Source organism: Primulina eburnea, chromosome 11, assembly GCF_022965805.1.
Source record: "Primulina eburnea isolate SZY01 chromosome 11, ASM2296580v1, whole genome shotgun sequence".
NCBI lineage: Eukaryota > Viridiplantae > Streptophyta > Magnoliopsida > Lamiales > Gesneriaceae > Primulina > Primulina eburnea.
The window spans coordinates 19,494,836-19,507,704 of NC_133111.1; the positions used below are offsets into that span (position 1 = coordinate 19,494,836).

At 36.4% G+C, this 12,869-nt stretch overlaps 1 protein-coding gene across 1 annotated transcript; it reads left to right on the forward strand.

The window, feature by feature from the left end:
* The first annotated feature begins 677 nt into the window (after positions 1 to 677).
* Positions 678 to 3,877, forward strand: LOC140805452 (uncharacterized). Its single transcript, XM_073161722.1, has 5 exons — positions 678 to 1,092; positions 1,184 to 1,819; positions 2,117 to 2,200; positions 2,494 to 2,726; positions 2,879 to 3,877. The coding sequence occupies exons 1-5, from the start codon at positions 678 to 680 to the stop codon at positions 3,875 to 3,877; spliced, it is 2,367 nt and encodes a 788-aa protein (XP_073017823.1).
* Positions 3,878 to 12,869: the final 8,992 nt, after the last annotated feature.

The following is a 12,869-nucleotide window of genomic DNA, read 5'->3' on the forward strand; positions in this document are numbered from 1 at the left end:
GCTATACATTTACGACACAGAAAATGAAATTTCAAATCGCATTTCTGCTGTCAGGTATATCTAGAATCTATATTTATATTACTTTATCATGTTTATGAATTAGTTCATACAAACTAAATTAAATTACGCCTAATCAATATATTTTTTCAGGCAAAATAGCGAGACAAATAATCTTCATCTCCAGATAATTTCAGATTTAAAGGTCATGTTAGATGAAAACAATGTTTTGGTCAAGTCTTTTAGGATGACCAAAGAAAGAATGACGGAAGAAAGACGATCCGATGTTAAATTAAAGTTGATTGGTAGAAGATGTGGTGATGGAAGAAGATATAATCTTCCTTCTACTTCTCAAGTTGCAGCATTGATTGTGGGAGATTTCGACTGAGTCTCTAGGTGATAGAGATATTTTAGTCGAAACACAAACAGGAAAACTTAAACGTATCAATGAACTAAATCCTGCATATCTTGCTCTCCAATATCCACTAATTTTTCCATATGGCGAGGATGGTTATAGAGAAGATATCTCATTTTCAGAATCTAAATCAAGTTTTGTAGGGAGAATAAAAGTGAGTATAAGAGAATTTTTTGCATATTGACTTCAAGATAGGGATTGCGAATCTTCAACTATTTTATCTTCAAGAAGGCTTTTTCAGCAATTTATTGTCGATGCATACACAATGGTTGAATCTTCAAGGCTGACATATATCCGCATGAATCAAAAACAGTTGAGATGTGAGATGTACAAAGGTCTTCATGATGCACTTCTGCGCGGTGAAACAAATCCCTCCACTCAAGGAAAACGTATTATATTGCCTTCTACATTTACTGGAGGGGCCAGATATATGATTCAGAACTATCAAGATGCGATGGCTATATGCAAATGGGCCGGTTATCCAGATTTGTTTATAACATTTACATGCAACCCGAAATGGCCAGAAATTGTGAGATTTGTCGAGGGACGTGGGTTGAAGCCTGAAGACCGTCCAGATATTGTTTGCAAAATTTTTAAAATAAAGATAGATGCCTTGATTAAAGATCTCCGAAAGAATAAAATTTTTGGAAATGTTAAGGCAGGAAAAATTTTTATTTTTGGCAACTATATATTATATTTTAATACCATGAATATTAGAAATTTTAAACATTTTACTAAATATTTCTAATTATTAATCTTAAATTGTTGCAGTTATATATACCGTGGAATTTCAAAAGCGAGGATTACCGCACGCCCACATTTTGCTTTTCCTCTGTAAAGAAGACAAATATCCAACACCAGAGGTAATCAATGGTATCATTTCTGCTGAAATACCTAATGAAAAAGATGATCCAATTTATTACAATGCAGTACGTGATCTCATGATGCATAGTCCGTGTGGAGAGGCAAGAAAGAAATCCCCATGCATGACTGATGGTCGTTACACAAAGAATTTTCCAAAAAAGTTTGTTGAAGTCACATCAATTAATGAGGATGGATACCCAGTCTATAGACGCAGAGATAATGCACGAACAATTCTAAAGAATGGTGTTAATCTAGATAACAGGTTCGTTGTTCCTCATAATCGTTATTTGTTGATTCGGTACGGAGCTCATATTAATGTCGAATGGTGTAACCAATCTCGAGCGATCAAATATTTGTTCAAGTATATAAATAAAGGACATGATCGTGTGACTGCATCATTTTATCAAAGCTTAGATAATGAGAATTTTGGAAAAACTGTCGATGAAGTCAATATGTACTACGACTGTAGATACATTTCCCCGTGTGAGGCAGCGTGGAGAATTTTTGGATTTGAGATTCAGTACAGAGACCCACCTGTTGAGCGTTTGAGCTTTCATCTTCCGAATGAACAAATATTATTTTTTCTGATATGGATGAAATTGATACTGTTCTTGAACGACCTACTGTTAATCAAAGCATGTTTCTTGCATGGATGGAAGCTAATAAAAAATATCCAGAGACAAGAGAATTAACATATGCCTGAATTTCCAATGAAGTTTGTTTGGAAAAGAGATGCACGAGAATTTGTTCCTAGAAAACAAAGATTTTCAATTGGACGTATTTTTTATGTTCCTCCGGGTTGTGGTGATATGTACTATTTAAGATGTCTACTCAATGTAGTTCGTGGTGCCACGTGCTATGATGAAATATCTATTGTCAATGGTGTTCAATACCGTTCATTTCGTGATGCTTGCTATGCATTAGGTCTGTTGAATGATGACAAGGAGTATATTGATGGACATCATTGAGGCAAGTCATTGGGCTTCAGCACAATCCTTGAGAGTCTTATTTGCTACTCTATTGTCATCGAACAGTATCAGTCGACCTGAAGTAGTTTGGGAGTCATGTTGGACATATTTATCGGATGATATTTTATACAAACAACGTAACTTACTACAGTATCAAGGTATGCATCAATAAATTATTGTATTTTTATGATTTAGTAAATTTTTGCAAGCTAATTGCATTTATATATTTTAATTTAATTTCTTTTGTAGAATTGGAATTGAATGAGGATCAAATTAAAAGTCAGACGTTGGTGGAAATTGAGAAACTATTGCGAAGCTATGGAAATAGTTTACGTGGATTTCAATCAATGCTATTTCCAAGTGATCAATATTTTCAGTCTTCGCAAAATAGCCTAATACACGATGAAATGCGGTTTGATAGAAGAGTTCTGTTCGGAGAACATCATAATCTCCTAAATAATTTGAACGATCAAAAACTCCAGGTATATAATACGATTATGACTGCTGTTGATTCGAAGACGGGAGGGATTTTCTTTGTATATGGATATGGAGGTACTGGAAAAACATTTATTTGGAAAACTCTGTCTGCATGCTTGAGATCAAATGGAGAAATTGTTTTGAACGTGGCATCCAGTGGTATAGCATCTCTTCTGCTCCCTGGTGGAAGAACTGCTCATTCTCGCTTTTCAATTCATTTAATCCTACTGAGGAATCAACATGCAATATCAAGCAAGGAAGTCCTCTTGCAGAACTTATAGTAAAATCGAAACTTATCATTTGGGATGAGGCTCCAATGACACACAAGTTTTGTTTTGAAGCTCTGGATAAAAGTATGAAAGATATAATGAGATTCGTCAATCCATCAAGTCTTCATATGCCTTTTCGAGGAAAAACAGTTGTTTTCGGCGGTGATTTTCGACAAATATTGCATGTTATTCCAAAAGGTAGTAGACATGATATTGTTCTTGCCACTATTAATTCATTGTACCTTTGGAGACATTGCAAAGTTTTGAGATTGACGAAAAACATGAGACTGCGGAATTTGGGTTCTGATCAAGAATATGCTGAACTGAAAAAATTTTCGGATTGGATTGCTAATTTAGGGGATGGAAAAATTGGAGAAGAAAATTATGGTTATGCAACAATTGATATTCCTGACGAACTTTTGCTGAAAGATTACAATGATCCTATTGCAACAATTGTTGAGAGCACATATCCGTTGTTTGGAAATACTGTCAGTGATGCAACATATTTCCAGCAAAAAGCTATATTGGCCCCGACTCTTGATGTTGTTCAATCAGTAAATGAATACATGATTTCTATGAACCATTCAAATGGAAAATTGTATCTAAGTTCTGATACAACATGTCATTCAGATAAAAATAATGATTTATTAAATGATGTGCATACCCCTGAGTTCTTAAACGCAATCAGGTGTTCTGGAGTACCAAATCACGAGTTAAACTTGAAGGTAGGAACTCCGGTTATGTTGTTGCGGAACATAGATCATTCTCTTGGACTATGCAATGGAACTAGGTTGATTTTGACAAGACTTGGAAATCATGTTTTGGAAGGAAAGATTATAACCGGAACTAATGCAGGTCATAAAGTTATTATTCCAGATTGTCATTGACTCCTTCTGATACAAGACTTCCTTTCAAATTTCAACGAAGACAGTTTCCTTTGATTGTATCATATGCAATGACAATCAACAAAAGTCAGGGGCAATCTTTATCTCATGTAGGACTTCTTTTGAAAAAACCAGTTTTTAGTCATGGTCAGTTGTATGTCGCTGTATCCAGAGTGACAAATCCTAAAGGTCTAAAAATTTTGATATGTGATAGTGATAGTAGCAAAAAAAATTCAACGACAAATGTTGTATTTAAAGAAATTTTTCAGAATATGTGAAAAATTTGTTTCTTAATTGTATGATTTATAATCATTTTTTTTCTACTTTAAAAATCTATATAATTTAGCATAGTAATTAATTTCATCCCGTTCATCGCACGGGTTAGATACTAGTTTCGATATAATAATAAACTCATTTCAAGACCACAATCATCATCAAATCACAAATAATTCATCTAGTCATAGAATTTTCAATTTAAAATCACCATGATACTTTTACCTCGTATGTTACTGACCGTAACATAACTTTCAAATATTACCAAAAAGAGATCGAAATGTGTAGTTGAGAAGTCTTGAACCTCTGAAGTATATTATATCAAGAACTCGGATTATTTATCAAAACAAAGCAGTTTCTGTACAAAATTCATAATTAATTCAATACTGATTCAAATCAGATATGCAAATTGGATATGTAAGAAAACTCAAGGCCCAACAATTATTCTTCACAAAGTTTTGTCAAACAAATTCATTTACCCAGTCGTTCATAATCTGAAACTTACAACATAATTGTCGAAATTCTGAATCAGTACATTTCTGGCACACTTTAGTATTTTGAGCATAGCTTCCTCAATATCCAATGGAATCGAGCCAATTTAGTATCATTTTGAAGAAAAGACAATGTTCTATAACTTTTATTTGAACACCAAATTCCAAATCCCAACCAATAAATCCCAGAATTGGGATAAATAGAAGGCATGTACACAAATCTGCACTAACTCGGATTTTCAAAACAGTTTTAGTAAAAATCACATATCTCTCTCATTTCTTCATGGAATTGAGTGATTCAAAAATCAAATCGAAGCTAATTTGATGCTCTACAAGTTTGATGAACACCATAACATCAAATTCCAACTAGAACCGTCCCATATACCCAAAATACAGTAGGCATAAAAACTGATCTTGCACAGAAACAAGAAACCATGCTCATATCCATTTTAAATTCAAACCAACTCAAATACAACATCTTCAACATCTTCATATCTCAAATATAAATTCTAAACTTCAACCCATTTTCAAACTTGAATAAAAATGGGAAATACTTACATCCTCGTGAAGCCCATGATGAGAGGATCTCAAATTTACTTTCATTTCATATTTTCCTTAAACAATTCTCCCATAGATTGAAGAAGAAATGTAGAAAATGGAAAGAGAGAGGGTTTCGATGGATAAGGAGAAGAAAAGAAATGAAGGAGAATGAATGGGGAAGTCAAAGTGAGCTTAAAAAATCAATTTCCGCATCTGTTAGCGCTGCATCGCAACTTTTCAACGACTCAGCGCCAAATTTGCGCAGCTCTAGCACCTTGGCGCTAATATTCTAGCGCTGTGACCGATGAATAGTAACTTTTTTTTTTCAATTTTTTTTTAAAATTCATGCATTACAATTCCTCCCCTCTAAAAATAGATTTCGTCCTCGAAATCAAATCATCAATTTCAAGTGTACGATATAATGATCAATACTGAAAGTAACACCGAGAATAGAAGCATACTTCATTTGAATAACTCTGGATATTTATGTCTCATACTTTCTTCTGATTGCCTCCTCGACCCCATGTCTGTTCCACTGTACTTTAATCAACATTATCAATTTATTTCTGAGTTGCTTATCTTTTCTGTCTAGAATATGAATCGGTCTCTCAATGTAGCTCAAAGTCTGATCTTACTCAACATCATCGGGTGGAAGTACATGAGAAGTATCTGGATGATATTTCCTCAACATAGACACATGAAAAACATCATGAATACCTGATAACGCAGGAGGAAGAGCTAATCTATAAGCCAAATCACCAACACCTTCCAAAATCTCATACGGACCTACGAATCTCGGTGATAATTTACCTTTATTTTCATATCTAATTGTACCACGAAAAGGAGATATTTTTCAGAAAGACACTGTCACCTTTCTCAAAAATCAATGGTCGTCTCCTGATAAACGCATACTTAGCCTGCCTATTCTGATCAGCTCGCATACGACTTTAAATCAATTTTACCTTCTCTGTCATATCTCTTATCATATCAGGTCCTACAATTGGCGCTTCAGATAAAATGTCGCAATACAGAAGAGATCGACACTTCCTGCCATATAGTGCTTCAAATGGTGACATTCCAATGCTCACTTGATAACTGTTGTTATAAGAAAACTCGACAGGTGGTAACGAATACTGGCAACCAATACCAAAATCCATCACTACATATCTCAACATATCCTGTAATGTCTGAATAGTACCTTCTGACTGTCCGTCTATCTGAGGATGATATGATGTACTCAAATGCAAACGAGTACCAAGGGCCTCTTGTAAACTATGACAAAAATGAGAAGAAAATCTGGGATCACGATCTGATACAATGGACTTAGGCACACCATGAAATCTCAAAAATTCTCTGATGTACAATCTGGCCAACTGATCATGCCTATATGTCATCTGATAAGGAATGAAACACGAAGACTTGGTTAATCAGTCAACTATAACCCAAATTTCATCGCAACCCCTTGACGACCTTGGCAATTTCATGACAAAGTCCATGGTGATATGGTCTCACTTCCATTATGGAACCTTAAGGCTATGCAAAAGACCTCGTGGTCGCTTCCTTTCTGCTTTCACTTGTTGACAATCCAAACATCGAGATACAAATTCTGCTATGTAAGATTTCATTCTTTTCCTCCAAAATTGTTTCTTCAAATCATTGTACATATTTTTCTTCTAGGGTGTACACTGAACTTACTGCAATGAGCATCACGCAAAATCTGCATCCTCAACTTTGAAATATTAGGAACTACAATACGATCATTCACAAAAAAAAATACCCTCATTATTGACCTGATATTCTGATCGAAGTCGTGATCTTACGAGTTCAACTGATTACTGAATGCTTTGATCTAACCTTTGGGCCTTTTTAATTTTTACAAACAACTCTCGCTCTCCCTGAATCATAAATACTTTTACAGGTTGAGTATCTACCACAAAATCTAAACCAGAAAGACAACATTATTCTACTAGATCAGATACACTGCTAGTGATCAAGGACATATTCCATACTTTTGGGGACCCGAATCCTAATTTATTTCTTAATCATTCTTGGGAATAATTAAAATCAATTAAGATAAACAGGGTCTAAATTTTTTTTTAAATACAAGAGTACGCAACATATGAAATAAATCTTATTTCATTTACAAGATCAATATCCAGATCTAAGTACAAGTCATGTACAAAAATAAATCATAACAACTACTGTTCATTCACTACATGTCAGGTGATGAGACAGATCTAATTCTAAGTCTGGATCTCCACGCTAAATGTCCTCTCTCATCCTCTTCTTGACCCTGATCTTGTCCCACATGTTGTCATGCACACATAAAAATAAGACAACAGCCGGATAACTCCGGTGAGAAATACATTCTCAGTATAAATTATGTATACATGTAATCATATAAACAAATATAAAAGCATGAAACAGATATCAATAGAATGTATCAAATCTGAAAGACATGAATAGATATAAAACTGTAAATCAAACTCTGACTGATAATCTCTGACTCGACTCTTTCCTAATGTAGGGATCCCGATCTGAATAAGAACGCAACAATCTCCCACTTACTCTCCCGATCGTGGTGGCGGTATGTTCTTATTTACGGACTTTGGTCCTGTCCATATCGAATCTCGGGATAGAAGTCGCTCTACTCCTATGCAACATCGATTTGACCAAACGTCCGGTGTCTTGGCACCTTTACCAAAGACTTGGCATCTCTGCAAAGACTAGGCATGTCCGCCCAAAAACTAGGCACATCAGCCCAAAGACATGGCACCTCCGCCCATAACTCTTCACATAACATATGCTTAATTATAAATAAATAGAATAAGCATATCAATCTCAGACATTGCAACATATCGAGGCAATGACAATTAAGTATGTGATTTTGGGAAACTCAAGTTAAATCAAACTCGAGTTGTGCAATCCCGGATCCACATTGATTTATACCTTTCTCTTCTCGGTCTGACGAAGTCGAAGTCTCGAATTCAAATCTGTCCATACTCAATTTGGCAATGACAATATCGAATAAGAACAATATCAATACACCACTCAAATCAATTTTGGATATAATCAGAACTCAATCAAATTATGTTTCAACGGCATAACCGTACAATAACGATATACTCATCGATACCATATCAATCAGATATCGATCCCAACATCATCAACAATAATACAAATCTGATATCAAATCTCAATCAAATCAACTCGAAAAATCATTACAATTCCATACGGTATCTGTTCTTCAATCCAGTTTCAATTATACGATGTTTACTATGTCAAGAACACCATATATGAATCATATTTGATTCCTTCAATATCATATTTTCAAAACATAACAAAACGTAGTAAAACTTACGTCCAGTGGAATCTCGCGTCGATAGAAACACGGTACCGAAGTCGGATTGAAATTCTGACGATTGGATTGTACAAAATCACAATAATAGTCTTCGAGGGAATATGAAGCTTTCTCCTGAAACTTTCCTCGTTTTCCTTCTGAATTCTGAGGCAATTGAAGACTTAGTATATATATCTTGCATGTTAAGGGGCAAGTGGCTCTTCCTAGGTGCTGCACGTATCGCGAATATGCCCGACCTCCTTCGGCGCATATGCGCGAGACACTATGTCTCGACACGTAGCATTACAGAAATTCGCGTATATGCGTGCCCTCGCCCGACGCATATGCGCGAACTTCTTTGCAACTCTCTGCCACCCTCGCGCATATGCGCGAGGTTCTCTGCCTACCTCGTGTATATGCGCTCGGTCTGGTCGCGGATATGTGCGAGGAGTTCAGTCCTCGCACATAATTCCAATCTTCCATCCGACTTTCCCAGTATGATCCATTCCATCTATAATCACATCAATTTATCAACAAATCATTTCATATTACAATAATCAAAATCTCGGGCATTACATTTCTCACCCTTAAGATCCGATTTTGTCCTTGAAATCAAAGGCAATCAAATCATATCGGAAAGAAATGTATAACAGAAGTTAAACAGAAAACTCACATCAGTGAAACAACTCGGAAAATCTTTATCTCATGTCTGATTTGGTTTCCCATGTAGCTTCTTCAATGCCATGACGAATCCACTGAACTTTTACAAGCGGAATAGTCTTCGTTCTAAGTTGCTTTTCTTTACGATCAAAAATCTGAAGCGGCTTCTCGAAGTAACTCAGTGTCTCGTCAAGTTCGGCCTCGTCTGGTTGAATAATATGGGATGCATCGGGAATATACTTCCACAATAACGATACATGAAAGTCATCATGAATCCCAGATAAAGAAGGCGGTAATGCGAGTTGATAGGCGCAATCTCCTATCTTCTCGGGAATCTCGTATGGCCCAGTATATCGTGGAGACCACTTCCCTTCCTTGCCAAATCTGACAACACCTCTGAAAGGAAAAATCTTCAGAAATACTCGGTCTTCTGCCTCAAATACCAACGGTCTACGACTAACATTGGCATATTTGGCCTGTCTGTCCTGAGCTGCCTTCATTCTTTTCTGAATCAGCTTCACTATTATATCATATCTCTGGTCATATCAGGTCCAATATCAGGTATCTCAGAGATATCATCGCAATACAGAGGGGATATGCACTTCTTACCGTACAACTCTTCAAACGGTGTCATCTCAATACTCGTCTGATAGTTGTTGTTGTACGAAAACTCACAAAGTGGCAAAGATTCTTGCCAACTAGTGCTAAAATCAAGCACTACAGCTCTAAGAATATCTTCCAGTGTCTGGATAGTCCGCTCTAACTGTCCGTCGGTCTGTGGATGATATGCGGTACTCAGATGTAACTTCGTACCCAGAGTCTGCCGTAAAATGTGCCACAAACTTACAATCTGTCTCAGCCAAAACTTATATTTTGCATGCATTTTCTCTGCTCTCGAAATATTCAACACAATTCTCAAATGTTCGGTATAATCAGTCATATTCTTCGAATATATCAGAATATCATCGATAGAATAATCATAAAATCATCAAAGTAGTTCTGGAATACACGATTCATTAACATCTAAACATAGCTGAAATACCCCAAGAAAAAGCCACTTAGTCTCATGTACCCCTTGGCCGGTAAATATTCAGACTGCTCTTTCAACTCTTTCAATTAGATCGGTGCCAATATGTGAAGTATTGTAGAGATAAAAACTATACCTTGCATCAATTCAATGCTGAAATATATCTCTCTGAATGGAAGCAATCCCGGAATATCATCTGAGAAAACATCAGCAAATTCATATACCACTGGCAAATCAGCCAATGATAGGCTCGATTCCGTATGTCTACTGAATACATAAGGAATCCCTCTGTTCCTTTATGTAATAATCGAATATAAATATCGCAGATATCAAAAGAATTCTAGATCTAGAATCCTTACCGTATAATTTTCATTCATCAGCCGTATCTGGTCTGAATCTCACAATCTTCTGGAAACCATCAACGGTAGCTCTGTACTTGGTCAACATATCAATACTGATAGTGTAATCAAAATCAGACAACCCAAGTACTATACCATCTAATTCAATCTCCATGTCCGTAATACTATAGCATACAATGTCTAACAGACGTCACTGACAACCTCTCCTCAAAGGTGAAGAGAAAAATACTATAGCAGATAATGACTCAATAGGCAAAGCATATATCAATGCAACTCATTCAAAGATAATCGTAGGGAATGCATTAGTATCTATCAATACATATGCAGAATAACTACATAGGAAACTATTACCTGCAACTACATCATCAGGTGCGTCCTGGCCTTGGCTGTGACTGAGTAGAGGGTGGCTGAAAAGAGTGAACAACCAATGATTGTCTATCAGGCTGTGCCACTGATCCTGATGATTCTGCTCCCTTGGATCCATGGAAACCCCGCTGTGGACAAACTCTAGAAAAGTGTCCTCGCTGTCGACATATACGGCAACTACCAAACACACCTGGGCATTGCTCTGTGGGATGTCTTCCTCCACAAGTCCTGCAATAAACCCCTGTATAACTCTGGCTAGAACCACTGGAGCTAGATGAACTACTCCCTAACTTCTTAAACTGTTTCCTTTGAGCTTACAGAAAATCTTTCATTCCACCACAACTATGGCCGCTATCAAATCTAGACGGTGATTGCAAGAATTGAGCTGGAGATTGTTGCTGTTTCTGTGGTTGAGCAAATACGACATTCCTCGCTGTTGGATCAAACTTGCCTCAGCTCCCTTTGCTCTGTTCAAGGCATCAGCAAAATTGTGGAATCGCTCCACATTTACCAATGCAGATATCTCAGGATTCAATCCATTGATGAACTGATCAGTTACAGTTTCATCAATCCCAGCCACGTGAGGATCAAAACATAGTAAAGTAGAGAATTCTGCTACATATTCTTAAATATTCAGTTGGCCCTGTTTCAAGTTGGCAAATTCTGTACTCTTGTCCTTTCGGTACGATCCAGGGAAAAACCTTTGATAGAATTCAGCTTTGAAGATTTTCCACGTAATTCCCGTACCACTCTGTTCTAATGCTTCCTTAGTTGCGATCCACCAACTCTTCGCGACCTCGTGTAACTGGTGCCCAATCATTTTAACTCTATGTTCATCTGGGTAATCCAATGAATCAAACAACATTTCTATATCATCTAGCCAACTCTCACAATCATCAAACATCTCAGTACCCTTCAGAATCGGCGGTTGAAATGATGAAACGTCTTCAACATTGTTTCCATTGGAGTTTCTGACACATCCATCTGATTAATCGAAGTACTACCCAGTTCTGGGATTCTTCGAGGAGGTATATCCGATTACCAAAAGAATTAGTAACCAAATGCAACAAACCTGTTTCAGTCCTCCTCTGATCAGCTTACTGCTGATCAAGAATTGGTTCTGATTCATTTTCAATAACACATATTTCCAAATCAAATCAGATAATCAGGTAAACATGTATTAAAGTACTAAATCATGCTAACATGCAAAAGCAGGAAAGAAAACTCAATCTACCCCGCTCACTAGCTCCTATCTCCGTCTAAAGAACCTACTGCTCTGATACCACCTGTTGCGGGGATCCGAACCCTAATTCATTTCTTAATCGTTCTTGGGAATAATTAAAACTAATTAATATAAACAAGGTCTAATTTTTTTATTTATTTTTCAATACAAGAGTACGCAACATACTAAATAAATATTATTTCATTTAAAAGATCAATATCCAGATCTAAGTACAAGTCCTGTACAAGATTAAATCATAACAACTATTGTTCATTCACTACATGTCCGGTGATGAGACAGATCTACTTCTAAATCCGGATCTCAACACTAACTGTCCTCTCTCATCCTCTTCTTGACCCTGATCCTGTCACACCTGTTGTCATGCACACATACAAACAAGACAACAGCCGGATAACTCCGGTGAGAAATACATTCTCAGTATAAATTATGTATACATGCAATCATATAAACATATATAAAAGCATGAAACAGATATCAATAGTATGTATCAAATCTTAAAGACATGAATCGATATAAAACTGATAATCAAACTCTAACTCATAATCTCTGACTCGACTCTTTCCTAATCTAGGGATCCCGATCTGAATAAGAACACAACAATCTCCCACCTACTCTCCCGATCGTGGTGGCGGTACGTTCTTATTTACGGATTTTGGTCATGTCCATATCGAATCTCGCAATAGAAGTCGCTCTACT

Bases quoted from the DNA above. Each gene is read 5' to 3' on its own strand.
- LOC140805452 (XM_073161722.1), top strand. From the start codon at position 678: ATGGTTGAATCTTCAAGGCTGACATATATCCGCATGAATCAAAAACAG. The intron at 1,820-2,116 runs GTTTGAGCTTTC...TACTCAATGTAG, and splicing joins CAGAGACCCACCTGTTGAGC to TTCGTGGTGCCACGTGCTAT. The intron at 2,727-2,878 runs GTATATAATACG...CGTGGCATCCAG, and splicing joins TGAACGATCAAAAACTCCAG to TGGTATAGCATCTCTTCTGC.